Raw genomic sequence first — 26,089 nt, 5'->3', positions numbered from 1 at the left:
TAATAATCTTTATTGTCACATGTAGGCTTACATTGCAATGAAGTTACTGTGAAAAGTCCCTAGTCGCCACATTCCGGCGCCTGTTCAGGTACACGGGGAAAGTTCACAATGTCCAAATTACCTAACAAACACGTTTTTCAGGGCTACTGGGAGGAAACTGAGCACCGGAGGAAACCCACGTTCAGACTCCGCACAGACAGTGACCCAGCCGGGAATCAGAACTGGGGCCCTGGTGCTGTGAAGCCACAGTGCTAACCACTGTGCTGCCTTGCTGCCATGTACACACGTTGAATCTTTTTCAACTAAACAAAATAGGCAACAGCCATTCTCTGGCTCACTCCCTAGGGCAACGCCTTGACCAATCAGAGTCATCCTGCCTGGTTTGAATTTAAACAATACTTGGCAGTTAATTGTCAGTCATCAGCTTTCTGGTGCATTACCGTGGCAACGTCTCTATCAGTGTCCACTTGTCAACTAATCAGTACACTCTTCTCATGCAGTATAAATTGTTGTTCCCTTTACGTTTGGGATTCTTGCGAATTGTCCTGCTGAGACAAAAACCAACCATCATTTGTATTGATTCTGCCAGCCAGGTTGGGAGCGAGGTCCCGGAGGAGGACTTCCTAGGGAATACAAGGAGAAGTTCATGAGGTGTTTCATTGGTCGTGGTACACAGTAGTGATCGAATGGAGTGGAGTGCATCAGGTAGGACCTCCTGCCAGCGGGGGACTGGGAGATTCCTGGACCTGAGGGCCTGTAGGACGGTCTTCCAGACCGTTCCATTCTCCCTCTCCACCTCCCGTTTCCCTGCGGGGTTGTAACTGGTCTTCCTGCTTGAGGCAATGCCCTTGCTGAGCAGGAATTGCCGCAGTTCGGCGCTCATGAAGGAAGATCCCCTGTCGCTGTGGACGTAGACTGGGAAACCGAACAGGGTAAAGATGCTTTGGAGGGCTTTAATGACGGTGGCAGCGGTCATTTCGGGACAGGGGATGGCGAACGGGAACCGGGAGTACTAGTCAATCACGTTCAGGAAATACGTGTTGCGGTCGGTGGAGGGGAGGGGCCCTTTGAAGTCCATGCTGAGGCGTTCAAAGGGGTGGGAAGCCTTCACCAGGTGCGCTTTCTCTGACCGGTAGAAGTGCAGTTTGCACTCCCCGCAGATTTGGCAATTCCTGGTGGCTGTCCTGACCTCCTCGATGGAGTAGGGCAGGTTGCGGGTCTTGATGAAGTGGAAAAATCGAGTGACTCCTGGGTGGCAGAGGTCCTCGTGGAGGGCTCGGAGGCGGTCCACTTGTGCGTTGGCACACGTGCCGCGGGATAGGGCACCAGGAGGCTAGTTTAGCTTCCTGGGACGATACAAGATCTCATAGTTGTAGGTGGAGAGTTCGATCCTCCACCGTAAGATCTTGTCATTTTTTTATCTTGCCCCGCTGTGCACTATCCAACATGAAAGCAACCGACCGTTGGTCAGTGAGGCGAGTGAATCCCTGCCGGCCAGGTAATGCCTCCAATGTCGCACAGCTTCTACTATAGCCTGGGCCTCCTTTTCGACTGAGGAGTGGCGGATTTCAGAGGCGTGGAGGGTACGTGAGAAGAAGGCCACGGGTCTGCCCGCTTGGTTGAGAGTGGCCGCCAGAGCTACGCGTCGCTCTCGACCTGGAAGGGGAGGGACTCATCGATGGCGTGCGTCGTGGCCTTTGCAATGTGTGCTTTGATGCGGCTGAAGGCCTAGCGGGCCTCTATCGAAAGGGGGAAAACTGTGGATTGGATCAGTGGACGGGCCTTGTCCGCATAATTGGGGACCCACTGGGCATAGTAAGAAAAAAAGCCGAGGCAGCGCTTTATTGCCTTGAAGCAGTGAGGGAGGAGAACTCCATAAGGGGGCGCATGCGTTCAGGATCGGGGCCTATTACTCCATTACGCACTACGCAGCCGAGGATGGCTAGGCGATCGGTGCTAAACACGCATTTATCCTTGTTATACGTTAGGTTAAGGATTTTTGCGATTTGGAGGAATTTACGGAGGTTGGTGTCGTGGTCCTGCTGGTCGTGGCCGCAGATGGTGACGTTATCGAGGTACGGGAATGTGGCCCGTAAACCGTACCGGTCAACCATTCAGTCCATCTCTCGCTGGAAGACCGAGACCCCATTAGTGACACCGAAGGGAACCCTTAAGAAGTGGTAGAGCCGCCCATCTGCTTCGAAGGCAGTGTATTTGCAGTCACTAGTGCGGATGTGGAGCTGGTGGAAGGCAGACTTAAGATCCACCGTGGAGAAGGCCTTGTAATGCGCGATCCTGTTTAAACCTGTTGATGGTCTGACTGTAGTCGATGACAATCCTATGCTTTTCCCCAGTCTTTACCACCACTACTTGAGCTCTCCAGAGGCTGTTGCTAGCCTCAATGACACCTTCCTTCAGTAACCGTTGGACCTCTGACCTAATAAAAATCCGGTCCTGGGCACTATACCGTCTGCTCCTGGTGGCGACGGGTTTGCAATCCGGGGTGAGGATCGCAAACAGGGAGGGCGGATCGACCTTGAGGGTTGCGAGGCTGCAGACAGTGAGGGGGGTGGGTATAGGACCGCAAAATTTGAACGTTAGACTTTGGAGGTTACACTGAAAATTCAATCCTAGAAGTGTGGCCGCGCAGAGGTGGGGAAGGACGTTGAGTCGGTAGTTTTTGAACTCCCTTCCTTGGACTGTGAGGTTAGCTATACAAAACCCCTTGATCTCTACTGAGTGAGATCCGGAGGCCAGGGAGATTTTTTGATTAACGGGGTGGACAGGGAGAGAACAGCGTCTTACCGTGTCAGGGTGTATGAAGCTCTCCGTGCTCCCAGAGTCGATTAGCCAGGACGTTTCATGCCCGTTGATAAGCACCGTCGTCGTAGCAGTCGATAGTGTTCGGGGCCGAGACTGGTCCAGGGTCACCAAGGCTACTCGTGGCAGCAGTTGAATGTTCTCTTCGGCCGGTGTGTGGTCAGCCGAGGTGGGGTCCTGCTAGTCCATCCAAGATGGCGGCGCCCATTGGTCGCACATGGCTGGGGGTGCACAAAATGGCGGCACCCATCCATCGCACGTGGTGTCCGCGGGACAAGATGGCGGCGCCCGGAGGTCGCACGTGGCCCTGGAGGAGAAAGCTGGCAGCACCCGCTGGCCGCACGTGGACCGTGGAGAGGATTGTGATGGCGGTCCGCATTCGCCATCGGAGACCGCAGCGACCGCCCAGGCCTGGCATACCGCCACGAAGTGGCCCTTTTTACCGCATCCCTTGCAGGTGGATGCGCAGGCCGGACAGCGCTGCCGGGTGTGCTTGGCCTGCCCGCAAAAATAGCAGCGGGGCTCCCCAGGGTTGCCAGGCCGTCTTGCAGCACAAGCTTGTGGGGGGATGGGAAATGTCTCGGGGTCGGCCGCGGGAGGGTTCCACGCTGCCTAGGGGGCTGCAGCACGGTCGGGGACGTAAGCGCGGGAATTTCGGGAGGCCACATCCAGGGAGCCGGCAAGGGCCCATGCCTCCTTGAGGCCTAGGGTGTCTTTCTCCCGCAATCGCTGGCGGATTTGGGAGGACAGCATACCTGCAACGAAAGTGTCCCGGATCAAAAGTTCTGTGCGGTCGCTCGCCGAAACCTGCGGGCAGCTGCAGTTTCTCCCCAACACCAGGAGCGCATGGTAGAATTCTTCCAGCGATTCCCCAGGGATTTGTCGCCTCGTTGCTAGCAGATGTCGGGCGTAGACCTGGTTTACCGGGCGAATATAATGTCCTTTTAGCAGCTCCATTGCTGCATCGAAGTCGTCCGTGTCCTTGATGAGGGTGTAAATCTCCGGGCTCACCCTCGAGTGCAGGACTTGCAGTTTCTGTTCTCCAGTGGGTGTGTTTTCGGCCGTTCTGAGATAACCGTTAAAACACGCCAGCCAGTGCTTGAAGGTTGCCGCTGAGTTTGCCGCGTGGGGGCTGAGTTGCAGACACTCCGGCTTGATTCGGAGCTCCATCCTTTTAAATCTAGCGTATTAAATTGATGCACAATCAATAACCTCAGAAACGAGATTGGAGACAATTGAAGGCTTTAATACGCTAGACGTTTCCCCCAGCAGCGCAGGTACAGAAGAAAACTGCTGGAGCAGCACGGGCTCTTATACCCTGCCTTGCAAGGCGGAGCTAACATGCAAGCTTATCCAATGGGAACAAGTACATTCTCCACCAATGGTATTCCGGTATTACTAGGTACCGTAGCCCTCCTAACACAGACTACCACAAGGGACTCATCGATTGCGTGCATCATGGCCTTTGCGATGTCTGCCTTTATGCGACTGAAGGCCTGGTGGGCCTCTGCCGACAGGAGGAAAACCATGGATTGGGTGGGCCTTGTCCGCATAATTGGGGACCCACTGGGCGTAATATGAAAGAAAAAACAGGCAACGTTTCAGGGCCTTGGAGCAGCATGGGAGGGGATACTCCATGAGGGGTTGCATGCGTTCAGGGTCGGGGCCTATGACTCCATCGTGCACTACGTAGCCAGGGATGGCTAGACGATCGGTGCTGAATACGCATTACTCCTTGTTATAGGTCAGGTTAAGGAGACTGGAGGTATGGAGAAATTTTCGGAGGTTGGTGCCGTGGTCCTGCTGGTCGTGGCCGCAGATGGTGATGTTGTTGAGGTACGGAAACGTGGCCCTCAAACCGTACTGGTCAACCATTCGGTCCATCTCCCGTTGGAAGACCGAGACCCCAATTGTGACACCGAAGGGAACCCTTAGGAAGTGTTAGAGCCACCCATCTGCTTCGAATGCAGTGTAATTGCAGTCGTCTGGGCGAATGGGGAGCCGGTGGTAGGCGGATTTGAGGTCCACCATGGAAAAGACCTTGTATTGTGCAATCTGATTGACCAAGTCAGATATGCGGGGTACACGTCGAGCTGCGTATACCTGTTGATGGTCTCACTATAATCGATGACCATCCTGTGCTTCTCCCCGGTCTTTACAACCACCACTTGAGCTCTCCAGGGACTGTTGCTAGCCTCGATAATACCTTCCTTCAGTAACCGCTGGACTTCTGACCTGATGAAGGTCCGGTCCTGGGCACTGTACCTTCTGCTCCTGGTGGCGATGGGTTTGCAATCGGGGGTGATGTTTGCAAACAGGGAAGGCGGGCCGACCTTGAGGGTCGCGAGACTGCAGACAGTGAGAGGGGCTATAGGGCTGCCGAATTTAAAGGTTAAGCTCTGGAGGTTACATTGGAAGTCCAATCCCAGGAGTGTGGCAGTGCCGAGGTGAGGGAGGACATAGAGTCGGAAATTGTTAAACTCTCTTCCCTGGACTGTGAGGTTAGCTATGCAGTACCCCTTGATCTCTACAGAGTGAGACCTGGAGGCCAGGGAGATTTTCTGGTTAACTGGGTGTATAGGGAAGGGGCAGCGCCTTACCATGTTGGGATGTATAAAGCTCTCTGTGCTCCCGGAGTCGATCAGGCAGGATGTCTTGTGTCCGTTGATGAGTACAGTCGTCGTAGCGGTCGAAAGAGTTCGGGGCTGAGACTGGTCCAGAGTCACCGAGGTGAGTCATGGCAGAAGCTGATGGATTTCCTCGGGCGGTGTGCGGTCATCTGAATCGGGGTCTTGAGACTCTAGCCAAGATGGCGGCGCCCATGGCTCGCACATGGCCAGGAGTGGGCAAGATGGCAGCGCCCACGAATCATACGTGGTCTCTGGGGAACAAGATGGCGGCGCCCACGGACCGCTCGTGGCCTGCGATGAGGGTAATTGCGGAGGCCCCAGTTCGCCCCCGGAGACAGCGGCGACCGCCTGAGCCTGGCATACCGCCAAAAAATGCCCCTTTTTTCCACAGCCCTTGCAAGTTGCGGAACGGGCCGGGCAGCGTTTGCCGGGGTTGCTTGGCTTGCCCGCAAAAATAACATTGGGGCCCTCCAGGGTTGCTTGACAGCCACGCGGCACAAGCTTGTTGGGGGATGCGTCGGAATTGGCTGCGGGTGGGGTCCACGCTGCCATGGGGCTGCCGCGCGGTCGAGGACGTACGCTCGGGTGTTGCAGGATGCTACGTCTAAGGAGCTTGCGAGGGCCCGTGCCTCCTTGAGGCCTAGCGTCTCCTTTTCCAGCAGCCGCTGGCGGATCTTGGAGGACAGCATACCTGCAACAAAAGCGTCCCAGATTAAAAGTTTGGTGTGATCGTTGGCTGAAACTTGCGGACAGTCACAGTTCCTACATAGTACCAGCAGTGCACGGTAGAATTTGTCTAGTGATTCCCACTGAATTTGTCGTGTGGTAGCTAGAAGATGTCGGGCGTAAACCTGATTTACTGGCCAAATGTAGTGTCCTTGCAACAGGATCATCACGGCCTCGAAACCGCCCGCGTCCTCGATGAGCGTGTAGATTTCTGGGCTCGCCCTTGAGTGGAGACCTTGCAGTTTCTGGTCCTCCGTGGGTGTAGTTGTGGCCGTCCTGATGTATCCGTTGAAACACGCCAGCCAGTGTTTAAAGGTCGCCGCTGAGTTTGCCGCGTGGGGCCTAAGTTGCAGATGCGGAGCTCCATTCTTCAAATCTAGTTCAAAAATTGATGCACGATCAATAACTCCCGAAGCGAGATTGCGGGACAATTGAAGGGTTTATTGAACAAATGTTTCCCCCAGCGGTGCAGGTACAGAATGCAGCAGCTAGGGAAACACAGACTCTTATACTCTGCCTTACTGGGCGGAACCAGCAGGCAGGCTTCACCAATGATCTTACAGTATCAGGTACCTCCAACACCAATGATCTTACAGCATCAGGTACCTCCAACACCAATGATCTTACAGCATCAGGTACCTCCAACCTAAGTACCGTAATACCCCTAATACCGACTACCACAGAAAGCTTATTTTGCATCAAACGTTATAACTACCTGCCTTACCAACCTGAACAGTTTATCCTGTGTATTGACTATCAACTGTGCAAGACCCATGTAAGGGTTGGCAGCACTAAAGCAATATAAAAACAGTTAGTGGGAAGCATGGCCTCTGTTTGCAAAACTCCAAGCATACCGTTCAATATTGGTTGTGATTCCACATTTGGACAATGCTTACTAAACAATTCCAATTGTACTAAGAATTGCACTGACAAGGAAATTAAGATCATCAATCAGGCTCACAGTGTGGCTCACTTAAACCTGCCGGAAACTACACAGTTCACTACACTTTGGACCCTGTCCATTACAGTCAGGAGGAACATGTCCACACTTTGCATCTTTCTCACTAAACAAAAGCTTAGGGACAGCCATTTCTTAATGCATTTCCCCATGGGTAATTGACCAATTGGAGTCAACTTTCCTGGTTTCAATTTTAATAAAACATTGGAAGTTCACTGTTCCCCAGTATATTCTCCATGGCAATACCTCTATCAATCCGTCTACTTGCCACCCATTCATGACCATCTTCTCATGTAGTATAAATTGTTGTTCACTTTGTATTCTTGCAAATCTGTTCTGGTGATTGCAAGACAAAAAGCTTTGACAACTTGTGTTTTTTAAAATTTCTGTTTGTTATTACCAGGATGTTGCCTAGGCTGGAGAATTTTATGGTAGCACAGTGGTTAGCACTGCTGCCTCACATCGCCAGGGTCCCAGTTTCAATTCCGGCATCGGGTGACTGTGTGGAGTTTGCACTTTCTCCCCATGTCTGCATGGGTTTCTTCTGGGCCCTCCGGTTTCCTCCCACTTGCAAAGAAGTGCAGGTTAGGTGGATTGGCCATGTTAAATTTGCCCCTTAGTGTCCTTTAGGTTCGCTGGTGTTACTGGGTTACAGGGATAGGATGGAGGCATGGGATTGGGTAGGGTGCTCTTTCCAAGGGCTGTGCAGACTCAATAGGCCGAATGGCCTTCTTGTGCACTGTATATTTTATGATTCTATGAGGTGTACAGCATAGAAAAGGTCCTTTCTATATATATTTTTTCCTCATATCCCCGCTAAACCTCCAATTATCTTAATACAATTTAATTTGCAATTTATCTTAAATTTTTGTCCCCTAGTTATTGATCCCTCCACCAAGAGGAAAAGTTTCTTTCCATCTACTCTAACTATGTCCCTCATGATTTCACACATCTCAATCATGTTCCCCCTCAGTCTCCGCTGCTCCAAGGAAAACTACCTGTCGATTCAATCTCTCTTCATAACTAAACTTCTCCGGCCAGGCAACATCTTGGTAAATCTCCTCTGCACCCTTTCCAGTGCAGTCACATCTCTCCTAGAATGTGGATTGCAGAACTGCACGCAATACTCTCGCTGGAGCCTAACCAATGTTTTCAATTCCAATCCCAGCATAGCCTCACTTAAACTATCTGAGAAAGGGAAGTGAAAAAGGAAGAGAAGAAAAAGTAAAATGAATGAACAAAAACATCCCTAGCTCCCAAAAATAAATAATAAGAATAACAACAATCATATGACAGATATAGTTACACATGATGTACAACCTAATTAGGGGCAGTGATATGAAAGTAGAGAGCTTTAGTTCCTCAAAATAATCTAGGAAAAGTTGCCACGCTACATAAAAATTAATCAGTGGTGTACCTTATTTTCCACAGAATCCCTACAGTGCAGAAGAAAGCCATTCAGCCCATCAATTCTGCGACAACCCTCAGAAAGAGCACTCTACCTAGGCCCAGACCCCTGCCCCATTCCCATAATCCACCTAACCTGCACATCTTCGGACGGTGGGAGGAAATCAGAGCACCCGGAGGAAACCCACTCAGATGGGGATAACGTGCAAATTCCACACAGTCACTTAATGCCAGAATCAAATCTGGGTCCCTGGTACTGTGAGACAGCAGTGCTAACCACTATGCCTCCCCATGCAGTCTTAAATTTGAGATTCTGCATAGGATTACGTACCAATTAGTAAAAGAGTGTGGGGCAGATTGCTTCCAATTTAATAGACTAATGCATCGAGCCAATGTTGAAAAGGCTAGTGCATCAGTCTGAATTTTTGTGAAAGGGATGATGCCTTTTAGTTCCACTGCAAAGAGTGCTGTAATAGGAGAAGGTTCCATATTGCTATTAAAAATATATGAAAGTGATGTACATGTTTTTGTCCAAAACGAAGCTGATTTAGGACACAACCAGTACATCTAGATTAGAGGGGCTGGGGCAGGATGGCATTTATCACAGGTAGGATCCAAATTTGGGTAAATCTCAGGTAATTTAACTTTGGAATGTGTGGATAAGATGTAAAATTTAAAATTGTAGCAATTCTTGCCCTGCAGAGACAGATGATAAGACGGAATCAAAATCTTGCTCCCAAACAGTTTAAAAGGTGGGAAGCTAAAGGCAGTGGACTGAAAAGATTAAAAAATATAATTTGGAAATGAAGACCTGAACAAAAGGGTTTGGTTCTAAAATAATTGGCTGGATTCACCGTTGGCCGACGTTGAAATCGCAAAACACGATTGGGCGGAGAATAGCCTCGGACGCCAAAATCGCGGTAGGTGACAGTTTGACGTCAAATGAGGATTCTCCGGCACCCCCAAAATGGCGTAAATGCGTCACTCGCCGCGCGTTGTTTAACCACCATTGCCATATCATTAGCGGGCCTGACCCTCTATTCTCCGGGACCTCCGCCATTCACCGCTGCTGATGGGCCATGTTCCCGACGGCACGGTTCACTTGTGGTCTCAGCGGTCAGGAACCCAGCGTGGCAGCTGCGGACTGTCTCCAACGCCACCACAGTCAGCCGGGAGCAGTGCTGCTGGCCGGGGGGCATCCACGAGGGCTGGGGGTATTAGTGGGAGGGTGAACAGGGGGGCAGCATTTGGCAGGTCGGGTTCGTGCACGGCTGGCGCCATATTTTACGGCGTGACCACTGCAGGTTATCGCTGTGCGCATGCGCGGCCACGGACCCAGCTATTCTCCAGCCTTTTATGTCGTGGGAGCGGGGAGTTTCATTGGCGCGGCTGCTAGCCCCTCACTGGTCGCAGGCTGGGTGAAGGTTCAGCGCCGACTTTTCTGTCGTAAAATGCCACAGTTCCTCTGCTGCCGTCAACACTTAGCCTCAGAAACGGTGAATCCAGCCCAATATCGAGCGGTGATTCGGGGGCAAGAAAGGAAACTAAGTGTTTTTTTTGCGTGCCAAACCTCTGATATGTAAGTAGCCAAAGAAGTGTTTGTGGAGCAGGTCAAATTGTTGAGCAAGAAAGAGTCAAAAGAAGCAAAAATATTATCAGTATATAAGTTAGCAAGAATTTTGATGTCTCTCGCGTGCCAGACCTGAAAGGCAGAATCGCCTAATGAAAATGAAAAGAAATCATTTGCATGCAAGGACAACATAAAGGGAGAGGTTGGAGCCTCTGAGCTGGGTCCAAAGCTTAAGTGACTGTCTCATGATAGGATTGCAAGAAAGGTGACTGCTTGAGAAAGGAATGGAGGAGCATAACAAAGATGTGGATTGACAGGAGGCTGCCTCCATTTGCACCCACGCTAAACTGACCAAAGGAATCATAGAATCATAGAATTTACAGTACAGAAGGAGGCCATTGGGCCCATCAAGTCTGCACCAGCTCTTGGAAAGAGCACCCTACCCAAGCCCACACCTCCACCCTATCCCCATAACCCAGTAACCCCATCCAACACTAAGGTCAATTTTGGACACTAAGGGCAATTTAGCATGGCCAATCCACCTAACCTGCACATCTTTGGACTGGGAGGAAACCGGAGCACCCGGAGGAAACCCACGCACAGACGGGGAGAATGTGCAGATTGCACAGACAGTGACCCAAGCCGGGAATCGAACCTGAGACCCTGGAGCTGTGAAGCAATTGTGCTAACCACTATGCTACCGTGAAGCCAGAAAGAAGCATTAACAATATTAATAGGCCAATAATAAAACTGAAAATTTGGTATGACCCGCTTGGGTCTTTGTCAATAAACTTTATGTATTCTGGATGTTTTCTTATTCCATACGAAAGAACAAATTAATTGATTTATTGCAACAACAAAAACGCTGGGGTTAAAATGCACTGAAATAAGTATAGATATTTTGGCAAAATATTTACCTTGTACGACCAACTAAACAAAGGGGTAAATTTGACCACCATGTGCTACGCCCTGCTTCATGCATTCCAACAAAAGGTCAAAGTTGAGCTTAAAAGGGTCTCCAAGGAATCGAGTATTTAAAATTCTTCTCTGCGATCTTGAAGGGGAGGGAAGAAAGGAGGTAGCTCTTGACAATAGAGTTAGTAAGAAAAATTTAACTCTTTTGCAAATTAATTTTAAAACCTGAAATATGACCAAATTACTCTAGTAGAGAAAATATGTGAGAGAGATGATGCCCAATCAAAGCTGTAATGAAGCACGTTATCAGCACACAGGAAGAGTTTCTGTTTGACTCCACCCTGTATATCGCCACAGGTCTGCAGTGAGATTGCAAGGGGCTCAATAGCGAAAAGTAGAGGGGAAAATGGACAACCATATCTGGTACCCCGATGGAGGTCAAAGACTTTAGAATAGATATTATTTGTGCGTACTGAAGTAACCTGGGAGGAATACAACAGTTTTATCCATTTTATAAAAATGGGTCCAAATCCATATTTTTGAAGAGTGAAGAAGAGGTATTCCATCCCATTCCACTCTATCAAAAGCCTTTTCTGTATCCATAGTAATAAGAACCTCAGGAAGAGGAATTGAATGCATGTAAATAATATTGGAGAGACGCATTAAATTCTAGAATGATTGCTTGCCCTGTATAAAACATGTCTGGTCAGAAGAGATGATAGATGGAAGGACAGGTTCAAGACGGTGGGAGCTAAGATTTTAGCTAGTATCTTGCCATCTGCACTTAGAAGGGAAGTAGGCCAGTTTGAACTGCAATGCAGGAAATCATGATCTTCCGAAAGAACAGACAAAGATGCTGCGGAGGGAGCATTTTTAGAGAGACAGCATTCTGAAAAAGAATAGTAATGGAGAAAGGTTTTGATAAGAATTTTTGAAATAAAATACTGTTGAAAATCCATCCAGCCCTGGTGCTGTAATACTTTGCATGGATTTAATTGCCTTTTGTATTTCATCTTGGGAATGGGTACTTCTGTGCATTCATAGTCAGACATTAGAGATGGGATGTCAATATACAAAACAAACCTTTCAAATTGGCACGGTTAACATAGAGATTGAGAGCATGCTTAAAAATGGCATAATTGAAGTGGGTTGCAGCCAATGGCGCTCACCCATAGTGATGGTACCTAAACCGGACGGTACCCAACGGTTGTGTGTGGACTATCGAAAGGTGAATGCAGTTACAATAACGGACTCTTACCTATCCCACGTTTGGAGGATTGCATTGAGAAAATGGGACAATCCGTTTTTATTTCCATACTGGATTTATTTAAAGGTTACTGGCAAGTACCTTTATCTGAAAGGGCAAAGGAGACATCAGCTTTTGTGACTCCAGATGGTACATACCAATTCAAAGTTATGCCATTTGGCATGAAAAATGCCCCAGCCACATTTCAACGGTTAACTAACAAAGTCTTTTCAGGATTACCCAATTGTGTGGTATACATCGACGATCTGGTAATTTTCAGCCAGACATGGAAAGAACATTTAAAACATCTGATGGAGTTATTTGATGGACTTCAGGAGGCGGGTTTGGTGGTAAACCTAGCCAGAAGTGAATTTGGGAAAGCCCAAGTCACTTTCCTTGGACATACAAATCAGACAGGGTTAAATGGTCCCACGGGATGTGAAAACAAAAGTTGTTGGAGAGTTTCCAATACCCTCGACACGAAAGGAAATAATGTGATTTCTTGGCATGAGTGGATTTGATCGAACATTTGTGCAAAAGTTCTATCCTCACAGGCTGAAACTGATGTCGGAAACCAAGCTTTGATTTATGAACTAATTCATAATCATCTGCCATTTCTGCTGCTAACCCCGCAGTTTTAACCCTCTGCCCTTCCACATGAGTTCTCACTACATCAGGAATTTAATTTTTAAACTCCTCTGAAAGCATAATTTCTCTGAGAGCTTCATACGTTTGGACTATTTTCAAAGCCCTTATCCACCTATCAAAATTACTCTGTTTGAGCCTTTCAAACTCCATGTATGTTTGACCAAATTCTTTACTGAAATTTCTAAACCTCTGTCTAGGCTTCAGGCACTAGTTCATATGCACCTAAGATGGATTTTTTCAGCTCCTCATATGTCCCAGATACCTCCTCCAGTAGTGATGCAAACACTTCACTCGCCCTACCTACCAGGTTTGTTTGAATCAGTAATACCCACATGCCCTGTGGCCATTTCATTTGTTTAGCTACCTTCTCAAATGAAATGAAAAAGGCTTCTACCTCCTTCTCGTCAAACCTTGGCAATGCTTGGACATATTTAAATAGATCCCCACCAAGTCTTCGACTATGGTGCTCTTTCTCACTATCCTCATCACTATCATCCAACTGTACATTTCCCTTTTCGTCTGCCAGTTACTGACTGTCATGTTTCATGGCCATTTTCTGAAGTTCAAACTCTCTCTCTTTATCTTTTTCCCTGATCTGTATCTCCCTTTCTCTTTCTTTTTGTTCTGCTCGGGCTATTCTTTCTTTTCTCCTTACTTCTCTCTCCTTTTCTTTTTCCTCTTTATCTCTTTCTTTTTCCTCTCTCTCTTTCTTTTTCCTCTCTATCTCTTTCGTATTCAAGCTGCTTTAATTCTTTCTCATGTTCCATTTGTTTAATATGTAACTGAATTTTTGCCATTTCCAATGAGTCAAACTGTAGCTCAGACAATTTTAAATGCTTAGCCACTGCCATAATTACCTCATCTTTTCACATTGTGTCAGGTAATGTTAACTGCAATGTTTTTGCCAGTCTGCTTTTAGTCTCTGTCCGTAAGGTACTGTGTGTGACCGCCTCCACCCCCAAAAACTTCAGAGCCTCTGAAAGAGCCATTGTCCAGAACACACTCCCTAATTAAACTGGAATACCACACGTAAAAAGCAACCACAGTATGCTCACCCCTCACTGGCTTTAAGTTCACTAAGCCAATCCAATAGATAGACTTTTATTCCGGACGAGCCCCCAGTTTGTTATGGGCCAGGGTTTAGAGAACCCCAAAGTGTATCATGGAGTTCACCTGACCCACAACTTTAGATAGATTGTGGTATGGGGAGCACACGGCCCACTCTACAGGTGTGGTACAGCAGAAATCGAAAAGCATTTTTTAAAGCAAAACAATGTTTATTCTATAAAACATACAGTGAACATCTTAGCAACCATTAATTCAAATACAACCCCCAAAGAATACAACCCTAAGTAATCCTTACTTTCCTTTTAACATCCATAAGACTTTAAAAAAAACTTTTAACAGAAGCACATCAGGTTTAAATTCACTACTGAGAAGAGTTATAACTCTGAATTCACCAAATGATCAAGAGATAGTCTTTACATGTGTCCATTTTGTAATCGGGACGTGGCTACACGCCCTCCTTGTGATCCTCAACGCGAAGCGGGAAGGATCACATTACTGTGTCGTCTTCGTCCTCTGACCAAACGGGGCACCCATAATCAGGCTCTATTCTGCCATATCCTATGAAACACAATTTTACCTAAATCATTTTAAATACATACATTATTATAAAACTCTACGGGGCGCTATGACATTAATGTTTGCATTACAGAAAAATAAAAAATCTGGAACCTCTAACTATCCTCAATAAACTATCCTTACTCAAATAATCCCCAAAAATCTACAACATACTAATGTACAAAATAGCAGCACACAAAATAGCAGCACACAAGGTTTACATTTCTTTATTTAACAGAATACATATAGAGAAATGGATACATTTTAATTCATGTCAAGGGCTTCGGGGGTTTGGTGAAATCCGAAAATGGGGGACTTAATCCTGTATACCGGGGTGCGAGAGCGGTAGGCTCTCTTTCGCCATTTCCTGACTCTAATTTTCTGCACGACAGTGAAAAGTATCGCGAGTACTAAGAGGGCTTCTATGACATACGATAGTGAGTACCAGGTGATAAACTTATCACACCAGGTCGGGGTATTGTTAGCTTTCGTAGGGCTAACTATCTCGGGGTTCTGTGTATTGCGGGGGAATCATTCATGGCTTGTGTGGTAGGGGTCAGGGGGGGGGTAGCGTCCACGCGCAACTGAAGGGATCCCGCTAAGATCCAGGTGAACAAGATGGAGGTTGGCTTCATCTTTCTGTCTTTCTGTCTCTTTCTTCCTCTGGGGTTCCTGAGGTTCTGGAGTTCTGTGAACACAAGCATAATATCTGTTATTATCTTGCTTAAGATCTCGTATGTCTGTCTGTCTGTCCTTTGTTGCCAATTTCTGTTATAATTGGTCACCACCTGTGACTCCCTCATTTTTTTTTTTAACCAAATATTTGGACAAGACGTCGGAGAAAACTGACATAGTGAGAGCTGTCTCGCAGCCTGTATGATTTACCGTCCGAGTATTTTAGGATGTAAATAGCATACGGTTGCCAAAACCAAACAAAAGAATTTTGAACTGAAAGTGCCAAAATGGGGTGAGTATGGGCCGCAGCGGGTAAGAAATAGTTGGAATCCCCGGGTAGGACGGTGATCAATGCCGTTTGTGCTCTACCCGAGCGTAGCTGACCAGAGGGGGGTCCTCAGGCAGGTCGGGGACCAGTGCCATTTCTCCACTGCCTGAGCAACCGGCAAGAACGGGTAAGAATGTGGTCGTCGTGGGGGTTGCTTTGTTGTCTGCTGACAAACTTGTACCTCTAAACTGGTTTCTGTTGACAAACTAGTTCTTCTAAACTGGTTTCTGTTGACAAACTAGTTCCTGTAAACTAGTTTCTGTTGACAAACTAGTTCCTCTGAACTGGTTTCTGGCGACAAACTAGTTCCTCTGAACTGTTGTCTGGGGACAAACTTGTTCCATTAACCGCCAGGGGGCGTTAAGGGAGTGGTGACGTGGGGCCATGAAATGTTTCAAGTTTACAAACAACACTTAACATTAACACTGACGAACAAACATACAACAAACATGGTGCAGGTTCCATCAGAAAGGACACCGTATCTCTCCATCGGTTCCTTTTTCTCCATCATCTGGACAACTCACTGCTCAATAGCGAACAGGGTCGCAAAAGGATTTATTTGGTGGGAGTCAGACTCTAAGTCATCATCTTCTCCCGGCTGCCAAACTCTTGATTGTAGTAATCGTGCTAAAGCTGCTTGGGGCGAATTGGGGTCCATCTCACCATTCCCTGAATGAATTGTCTCGGTGCCAGAATCGTGTGTCGAGGTTGGAGCGTTTCAATCCGTAATTGTCGGGCGGTGGGTCTGTGTCAGGGGCTTTGATATATGTAATCTCAAAGGAGTCAGTGGAATCATGCTCGGATTCACAGGGAGTGCGGCCAGGTACAGGTGGATAATCGTAACGTGGTGTGCTGTGACTATCGTCATCGTGATCGCTATCACTGATGCTGTCGCTGCTGGTTGAAGGAAGGGGGAGGCAGAGTCGTGCCTCTGGGGGTGGAGTTGAAGTCGTGTCTAAGGACGGGCTGGACTGGTTGGGGGAGGGGAGGAAAATGTCATCTGTGGGCGGGGCGTGATCGTCTGCTGCTGCGAGCAGGATGTGGTGTGTGTGGCTATTCTGCGAGCCACAAGCCTTGTACTGGTTTATGTGAAACCACGCAGACTTTCCATTGGGATATGTAATTTTGTATACCGAGGGGCTGACTTTGTCCGAAATGGAGTACGGTCCGGAGAATTTAGGGGAAAGGAATGAACTGGGGTTGTATAGGGAAAACATCACTTGCTGCCCTACTGCAAACTCAGTGGCATGTACTGTTTTGTCAAAACAAGCCTGGCTCTGTTTCTTCCTGGTCCCAAGTCTCACAGCTGCTGCGAGTTGGGCTGCCTTTATGTTCTCGAACAATTGTTGAACCGCATTTTCATGCGTGAGGGCTGTGACTGCAGGGCTGGCCAAATCCAGTCCCAATAAATACTCTGTCCCTTTCATGGGGTGTCCGCTCATGAGAGTGTGGGGGGTGTACCCTGTGGATGTGGATACCGTGTTCCTTATAAACAATAAAACAAATGGGAGAACTGAATCCCAGGTTCTGTTATTCTGCCGAACCATTTTCCTGAGGGTGGGTTTTAATGTCCTAGTCATCCTCTCTACAATACCACTTGACTGGGGGTGGTATGCAATGTGAAACTTTTGTCGAATGCCGAAAATCGTGAGGACATTTCTCATTACACGTCCGGTGAAATGGGAGCCTTGATCGGATTCTATACTGCGGGAGATTCCCCATCTTGTAAAGATGTGATGTGTTAATATTTTAGCCGTTGTCTTGGCCGTATTAGTTCTCGATGAAAATGCTTCCACCCATTTTGTGAAGGTGTCGATGACCACCAACACATACTTTTAACCATTCCTGCAAGGGGGCAGGGGTCCTAAATAGTCTATCTGTAGATTTGTCCAGCGTCCGTTTACGGGGCGGGTATGACTAAGTTGAGCCTTTTTCGCACATCTGTCCGGATTGTTCTGGGCACAGATTAAGCAATTACCTATGTAGTGCGTAGCATCGGCTTTTAAATCAGGCCACCAGCAGAGCGGTCTGAGGTGGGCTAGGGTGGGTTCAATGCCTTGGTGTCCATGATTGTCATGGAACTGACAAATGATCTGGTACCTGTCCTGGCTGGGTACTATATAAATACCATCCTTTAAAATCAAACCGTCATGTGTGGTTATTGCATTCTTGTAATTATCATACAGGGCTGGGAAGGTACCCTTTAAAACTTCCCTGAGTTTCTCGTCCTCTTTCTGTGCCTTCACTAGATCCTGAATATTGGTCTGTGAGACCTGAACTGCGTGTACTGGGGTGCTTTCGTCGGGGTTTCAAAAATAACCATGCCTGGAGCCTGCCTTCACTAGGGCGTCTGCTTTAACGTTACCCGGGGGGGGGGTCTCTAAGATATGGCGGAGTAATGGGGCCGAGGGTAGGGACTTTCCATCTGCGGAAACGAATCCTCTTGTTTCCCACGGGTAGGAATTCCATCAAACTATTACAGACATACAAGCTGTCCGAATAGATGTCTGCTGGGGTGGGGAACGAGTCGGGGTGGTCTACAATATAAGCGATTGCTGCCAGCTCCGCTGCCTGCGAGCCTAAGTGCCCTGGCAACTTCAAGGAAATTTCATCTAGAGCGCGTCCCTGCCCGTCTTCTACGTAAATACCGCAACCGGTAATTCTCTTTCCATTTAACACTGTGGAGGAGCCGTCCACATAAATCTGCAGGGGCGCAGACGTGTCTGTGGGCTGGGGTCTCTGGGGTGTACTACCTGCTTTTCCTGGGAGGTGTTTTGGGTATAAATGGGCCTGTGTTCTCTTTTGTGGTGATGATCTCACACCCATGAGGGGTGCCTGCATACTGCAAATTATCGACAAGGAAGGTGTGGGTCTTTGTTCTTTTTACTGTGATGTCCCATCCCTGTAAAAGAAGGGTCCCAACGGGCTACGTGGATTTGGCTGACTGTGCCATCTTTAAGTTGGCCGTCGAACAATAGCTGTGTTGGGGTGTGTCTGTGAGGATGGTGATGGGTTTGAGTCCTGTAATGTAAGCGAAGTACTGTACTGCCCAAAAAACTGCGAGCAAGTGCCTTTCACAGGCAGAAAATCCTTGCTCTACAGGTCTAACACGTGTGAGGCATAATTGGTCGTGGCGTTCCTGGAGGAGTACGGCTGAAAGGGTTCTTTCGGTGCTTGCTACTTTGGTAGCGTACGGGGAAAGTGGATCTGGGACCTGTATTGCAGGGGCTGTGCTGAGTGCTCTTCTTAAAGCATCCACGGCATCCGTATGCTGTGGAAGCCATTCCCAAGGTGCCTGCTTCTTGAGAAGTTCGGAAAGGGGCGCTGCTTTAGTGGCGAAACCGTCAATATGGTTTCAGCAGTAGCCAACCAGTCCTAAAAATGACTGGAGGGCTGAGACATTATGGGGAAGGGGCAATTTGACGATCGAGTCAATTCTCGTTTGCTCGATCTCGCGTTTACCATGAGTGATCACTGTTCCCAAGTAAATCACTTTCTCTTTCAAAATCTGGGCCTTCTTGGGGTTGACTTTACAACCAATTTCTTTGAGGAGTCCTAGGAGTTCGGCGAGAAGCGAAATGTGCTCTCCCTTTGTGGCTGTCTGTAGTAACAAGTCGTCTGCATATTGGACCAGATAATCGGGGCGGGAAAATTTTCCCTGGTTGCTGGGCGTGTCCTAGGAGAGCGTTGGTTTGCTTTGTTTTAGTCTCCTCTGGCGCCGGGGTGTCTGTCTTAGCATTGTTTACTTAAATGTTGCCTTTTTGTTCCCGGGGATGGCTCATTAATATGGAAATGGTTCTGCAGTATCGGTCCTGTTTGAGAGATACAGTTCTAATCAACAGACAGACCTTGCACCTACTTGCTTTTTCGGTATTGTCCAGTTTTCCCTGCATTCTTTCCAATTGTCCATTTTGTAATCGGGACGTGGCCATCCCAGATGGCTACAGAAGCGGTCCTACGCAATCAATTAGGATCCTTGTAAAAGGTTCCTCAAATGCTAGAATATGTATTAAGGGTGCTGGTTTTATCACTGCTTGTGGTTTCTCCATCACTTGACATGTGTGACATGATTGACAAAATTTAACTACATCTTTATGTCGCACAATACACCCAAGTCCTGCGAGGTGTCAGAATCAGAACTCCAAAAGGGGCGGGACCAAACAGCGCTTGCTGAAGTGTTATATATGTTGGATTAACACGGACTGCAACTCGATGCAGCATCACTTGAAAACAGGCTTCCAATGCTGTAGATGGTTCAACACTGCTTTATTGAACTTGCCGAGTAATGTACACAGTTCACTGTGGGTCGACACTCTATTAATCTAAGCTTGCTAACCTTGGTCTGGCTTGCCCAGACTTGCTCTGTGCCATGTGCAGTAGGTGCTGACTGTACATTACACCCTGACTGGGGCTACAGCTATCACCAGTACGAAGAGGCCGAGCCTTCCTGCCTCGTGTGTTTTATACTGGTAATGTACCCTGTAGTGTCCTGTCTGGTGATTGGTTGTTCTGTATTCTGTGTGGTGATTGGTTCCTGGGTGTGTCCATCACTGCCTGTCTGTATCTCATTATGAACATGAGTGAATATTATGACACTTGCTAAAGTAGGTTTTAAACCTACTTAAGGCCTGTGTACCCGGGATCTGTCGGCTTCCCTTGATCCACCGGCCTCCCCTAGGGAGGCTGCAGCCAGACGCCAATCAGTACTGGTCCACAACAATGTGGATCAGGTGGAATGACACCCGGGGAGTCTCCGGGACCATTGGAGGCCCCTGGGTGGCCAGGGATAGAGCAGGGTGGCTCTGGCCCCCTGGCCCTCCCCCAGAACGCAGGTACCTTGCCACTGCCCAGCTGACACCTTAGAGCTGCCACCTGGCACTGCCAATGTGCTCGGTTGGCAATCTGGAAGGAGCACTGCCTGGGTACCAGGGTGGCAGTGCCAAGGGTCAGGGCCCTTGGGAGGTCATGCCCATGAAGGAAGGGTGGAGGGGGGTTTGAAGTGGAGACCTTTGGAGATTGGGGGGAGATGGCGGGTGAGGGTCCTGTAAAGGAGAGTGGGGGGACCTGAAGAGGGGACCTCCAGGAACTCTACAATGGGGTGTCCTTACTTGGGGTATGTTTGGGGTAGTGCCTCTATGTGTGGGAGGGTGACATTGCCATAGGTGGGGGGTGTGGTGGACCCGTAAGCTCACTTAGATATCGGCGCACCGTTTCAAAATGGCAGCCTGATATAAGTGTGGGCTTAACCGTTGAGAAACTCCCCAGGACCCAACAAAGTTACTAAGTGTCATTGGACACCAGTGGGGAACTCGCCAGCCGAGCATGCGTGAAACTCCCTGAAAAACCCACCACAAATGAACTTGAAACATTTTCCATTGAATTCCGCCAGTGCCTCTACTGACACAGAACTGCAGACTCTCCATTTATCAGGTTTGCCTGGTGGTTTTGGCGGAACTGCAGGCTTGTAACATGTACCTTGCACATTTTTCTGCAGGCATCCTCAGTGGACTTGGGGGGTGTTGTTTGATATTTTGCAGTGATGTAGACTTTTGTAGCACTGAACTATTTCTGTTTATGTCATCTTGTAGGTTATATACCAAGCTATCTGGACAAGGATGAGCTTTGTGTTGTGTGTGCTGACAAGGCCACAGGGTATCACTATCGTTGTATCACTTGTGAAGGGTGTAAGGTAAGCAACTCTGAGTCACCTTATCCTTCACAAACAGTTCCACAGTTAAATCCAGGTACGGCCAACTCTACCCTGTATATACAAGTAAAGCAGAACATGAAAGAGGCACAGTCCTTCCCCAATGCAACCTCACCTGCTTGACATTCCTCCTTTACTCCAGAAAAGACATGCAGCAGATTTCCTAGCAGCCCTGAACATTGTATTCTATGTCAAATTGATGAGCCATTACACAGTTAGTATACTTCATGAACAATGGTCTGGATTTTAATATACTAATAAAGTATAATGTGGTTAACAGTCGCTGTTAGTTATTGGGTAGAACTGACAGCCAAGGCAGTACGTTAGCACTGCTGCCTCACAGCGCCGACGACCTGGGTTCGATCCCAGCCCCGGGTCACTGTCCATGTGGAGTTTGCTCATTCTCCCTGTGGCTGCATGGGTCTCACCCCCACAACCCAAAAGATGTAGAGGGTAGGTAGATTGGCCACACTAAATTACCCCTTAATTGGAAAAATTAAAAAAACTGACAGCCATCTCTGATGTCGCCATATCACAGAAAGGTGAGAAGGGATATTTCCATAAGATCACAATCATAAAGGGTGTCATTTGTGACTTTGACATTGTGTTTCAGTGCTATTGCAGTGCTAATGCAAGATGGAACCTTACTTCGTTCCAAACACAGTTACAGGAAAGATGGATTTCGGAGATGACAACATCTTTGAGGACTTTGTAAAGAAAAGTGAAGTTGGTGATGGGGTGAATGGAGGGTCAGTGAGGAGCACAGAATGATCCTGAAAGAGTGCTTTGTTAACATAGTACTAAAGATGGAGTACGGTGCAGATGGGGGACCAAAGGGTCCTGCATCAAATTGTTTATTAGCAAATGTTATTCTTTTGCCTGTAGGTTAGGAAGTCTATTATTTTACTACATTAGTAACGTACCTTAAATAAACCATGATGTGGAGATGCCGGCGTTGGACTGGGATGAGCACAGTAAGAAGTTTTACAACACCAGGTTAAAGTCCAACAGGTTTGTTTTGATGTCACTAGCTTTCGGAGCGCTGCTCCTTCCTCAGGTGAATTCACCTGAGGAAGGAGCAGCGCTCCGAAAGCTAGTGACATCGAAACAAACCTGTTGGACTTTAACCTGGTGTTGTAAAACTTCTTACTTAAATAAACCAATTGATAATAAAACTAAAAAAAATTGATTCAATTAAAATTGACTAATGAAATAAATAAATAAAGTTGGGTAGACATGGTTGATGTGCCATAAATGCAGCATGTGCGAGTTGGTGGAGAGCATTGCCTTCCTGAACAACCATATCTGTGGTCATTGTTTGCAGCTCAGGGAGCTTAAGCGATAGGAACAGGAATGATTGCCAAGTACGTGATCTGACTTTCCCTCCCCCTGAGGACCTTGGCATCACAGATCTTCAGCCAATTCAATTTGCTCCACATGATGTCAAAGAACCGCTGGATGTATTAGACGGCTATGGATCCTGACAATGTTCGATCAGTAGTACTGATTATTCGGCTACAGAATTAGCCACGCCCCTAGCCAAGTTGTTGCAGTATAATTGCAATGCTGACATCTACCTAACACTGTGGAAAATTGCCCAGATATGACTTCCATAAAAAGGAGAACTAATCCAATGAGGTCAATCCACCCATCTACTCTCATTTGTCAGTGAATTTGTGAAAGATGCTTTTGACAGTTCTATCAAGCAGCACTTGCTCAGCACTAAACTGCCCACCGATGTACAGTTTGGATTCCATCAGAGCCACTTGGATCCTGACCTCTTTATAGCTTTGGTCCAAAATGGACAAAAGAGCTGAACTCCAGAGTGAGGAGAGAGTGACAGCCCTTGACGCCAAAGCAGCATTTGACTGAGCGCGACTTCAAGGAAAGCTGGAGTCAATGGAGATCAGAGGGGGGAAAATCCACTAGTTTGAGTCATACCCAGTTCAAATGAAGATGATTGTAGTTGTTGGAGGTCAATCATCTCAGTCCCAAGGTATCAGTACAGGAGTTCCCCAGGGTAATGTCCTAGGTCCAACCACCTTTAGCTGCTCTATCAATGTCATTCCCTGCATCATCATACGCAGATTGGGAATACTCACTAATGATTGCATAATGTTCACTACCATTCACAATTCTTCAGAAACTGAAGCAATCCTGTCTAGATCTGGACATCATTCACACTTGGGTTGATAAATGACAAGTAATATTTACTTTACAGACATATCAGGAAATGACCAGAGAGAATCTGAACCATCTCCCTTGACATTCAGCATCATTGACAAAGCTGAATTCCCCACCATCAGCATGCTGAGGGTTACTAATGACCAGCCATATAAATACTGTGGCTAAAAGAGCAGGTCAGAGGCTGTGTTTTACAGTGAGTAACCCACCTCCTGACTCCCTAAAGCCGTTTTCCATCTGAAAGGCTCAAGTCTGGAGTGTGATGGAACACTCTCTGGTTGTCTGGATGAGTGCAGCTCCAACAACACTCAAGAAGCTCAACACCATTCAAGACAAAGCAGTCTGCTTGATTGGCACCTTATCCATCATCTTAACCATTCGCTCCATCCATCCTGAGGCACAGTAGCTGCAGTGCATCTGCCAGATACACAGTAGAAAGCTTTGTGACAATACCTTCCAAACCCTAGAATCACACCTTGGATTTTCCTCGTGTTCCTCTGGCACCTTCTCCCCCTTTCAGCATCTCAAGATGCTTATTTCTCCTTTCAAATCCTCACTCTTGACTGCCCACCCAGGTTTTTCTTTAAAATATCTTCACTGCTTTCGGCCCTCAGCGTCTGGACTGGTAAAACATTTTATCATGGAGCAACTTTATAAAGTAGCCAAAACTTAAAGACGTTGCACAATCTTTCCTAGTTGTGCACTGCAAACACCAATTGGTCATCTGATGCACTGGTTTAACACAACCAATGAGGCACTTGCCAAGTGAAAGTCTAAGGGCATTGGAGTCATGCCTATTGTTTCTGGCATTACAATGGGTGGCCAGAACATTAATCCTTTGAGTCACACAATCATCTTGGTGTAGTCCTAGCCTAATTTGTGGTATTTCCTGTGCACTCCTATTAGATTTCCAACAGTTGTGAACTGGAAAGATCTTGGGATACTATCCCCTCTATTTTTAAGATGTAATTTCATAAAATAATATGCTGACCTAAAGGAAAGAGTACCTTCTAAATCCTGATTATTTTTGTCTAGGGTTTTTTCAGGAGAACCATACAGAAAAACCTTCACCCAGCCTACAGCTGTAAATATGAGGGTGAATGCATCATCGACAAAGTAACAAGAAATCAATGTCAGGAATGCCGGTTCAAAAAGTGCATTGCTGTTGGCATGGCTACTGACTGTAAGCAACATTCATATTGATATTTTAGCTATTTTCTGTTTTCCACTTTTATAACCACAGAGATTTTGCAGCACAGAAGGAGGCCATTCAGCCCATCTTGTCCATTCGAGTCCGAGGACACTTGGGTGCCCTTTCTAATCCCACCTTCCTGCACCTGGTCCATAGCCTCGTAGTGTATAGCACTTAAAGTGCAGATTCAGGTACTTTTTAAAAGAGTGTAGGGTCTCTCCTCCACCACCAACTCTGGCAGCAAATTCCAGACACCTACTGCCCTCTGCGTTTAAAAAAAAAAAAGTTCTTCCTCATGTCCCCTCTACATCTTCTGCCGCTTAACTTGAATCCAAGTCCCCTGGTTCTAGAATTCTCCACCAAGGGAAACAATTTTATCCTGTCCACTCTATCACATACCCTCATAATTTTGCACACCTCAATTAAGTCACCCCTCAGCCTTCTTTGTCCCAAGGACAATAATCTATCTAATCTCTCCTCGTAGCTACACTTTTCTAGCCTTGGCATCATTCTTGTAAACCCCCTCTGCACTCTCTCCAGAGCAATTATGTCCTTCCAGGAATGTGGTGATCAGAATTGGACACAATACTCCAGTTGTAGCCTCACCAGTGTTTTACACAACTCCAACATTATACCCTTACCTCAACATTATATTCTATACCTCTGCCAATGAAGGAGAGCATTCCATATGCTTTCCTTACAACCTTGGGCGTGATCCAACGTCCACGCTGCGCTCGAAAAGCAGCTGGCTGCGGCGCAACGTGGCCGATAGAAGCCAGGAGTTCCCGCTCCCGGGATCTAACCTGCCCGCAACGCCTCGTGAGATCTAACGTGGCCGGGATCACTTTTTAGCAAATCTATATATTGAAGAGAGACAGCTAGTCTCACTTTAATGTGCAGATTCCTGAGTTACCCAAGGCGTGGGATCTATCTCCTTCACCTTGGAGACCTCCACAAATGGGGACCAGACGGAACGGCACTCGTGGGGTCTCCCAGGAGATTGGAGGCCCTCAAATGCATGTCCTTTGGGGAGGATGGTACCCTGGCACTGCTGATATCCCCCTGGCCCCCTGGCACTGGTAGCCTGGGTGCCAGCCTGGCACTGCCAAGGTGCCCAGATGATACTGCCAGCTGGCAGATTAACAATGCAAACATGCCAAGCTGGCATTTCTTGTGTGCTGGCAGTTGGGCAGGGGGTGCCCTGGGAGGAGAGGGATAGAGAGGGATGGAACCCATATGTTTGGGGGGGGGGGACCCTCCTATACTGCATTGGGACTTGCGGTGGGGGACGGTCGGGGGTTGCGTTGGGGGCCTCAGACATTGGGACACCATTTTCTCTCACTATACTGAGGAGTTCCGGCGATCGGAGTTCCTCAGTGTAGAAAACGGGGCTATGTTCGGCCTCAGGCGCGCGTCCCCCACTGAGGCCCCTTATTTCATGCGAGTCGAGTTTTATAGCC

The 26,089-nt window shown here is 47.7% G+C and overlaps 1 protein-coding gene across 4 annotated transcripts in view; it reads left to right on the top strand.

The window, feature by feature from the left end:
• LOC140425235 (thyroid hormone receptor beta) overlaps window positions 1-26,089 on the top strand; it is a 322,477-nt gene that overhangs the window by 259,737 nt on the left and 36,651 nt on the right. For all 4 annotated transcript variants that reach the window (XM_072509314.1, XM_072509315.1, XM_072509313.1 and 1 more), the window contains 2 exons: window positions 21,135-21,235; window positions 24,473-24,620. In XM_072509314.1, the coding sequence (XP_072365415.1) occupies window positions 21,135-21,235; window positions 24,473-24,620 (249 nt within the window). The remainder of the gene's footprint in view (window positions 1-21,134; window positions 21,236-24,472; window positions 24,621-26,089) is intronic.

This window comes from Scyliorhinus torazame, chromosome 6 (assembly GCF_047496885.1).
Source record: "Scyliorhinus torazame isolate Kashiwa2021f chromosome 6, sScyTor2.1, whole genome shotgun sequence".
Lineage (NCBI taxonomy): Eukaryota > Metazoa > Chordata > Chondrichthyes > Carcharhiniformes > Scyliorhinidae > Scyliorhinus > Scyliorhinus torazame.
Note: the sequence above shows the minus strand (reverse complement) of the source record. Positions and strands in the feature narration are given on the sequence as shown.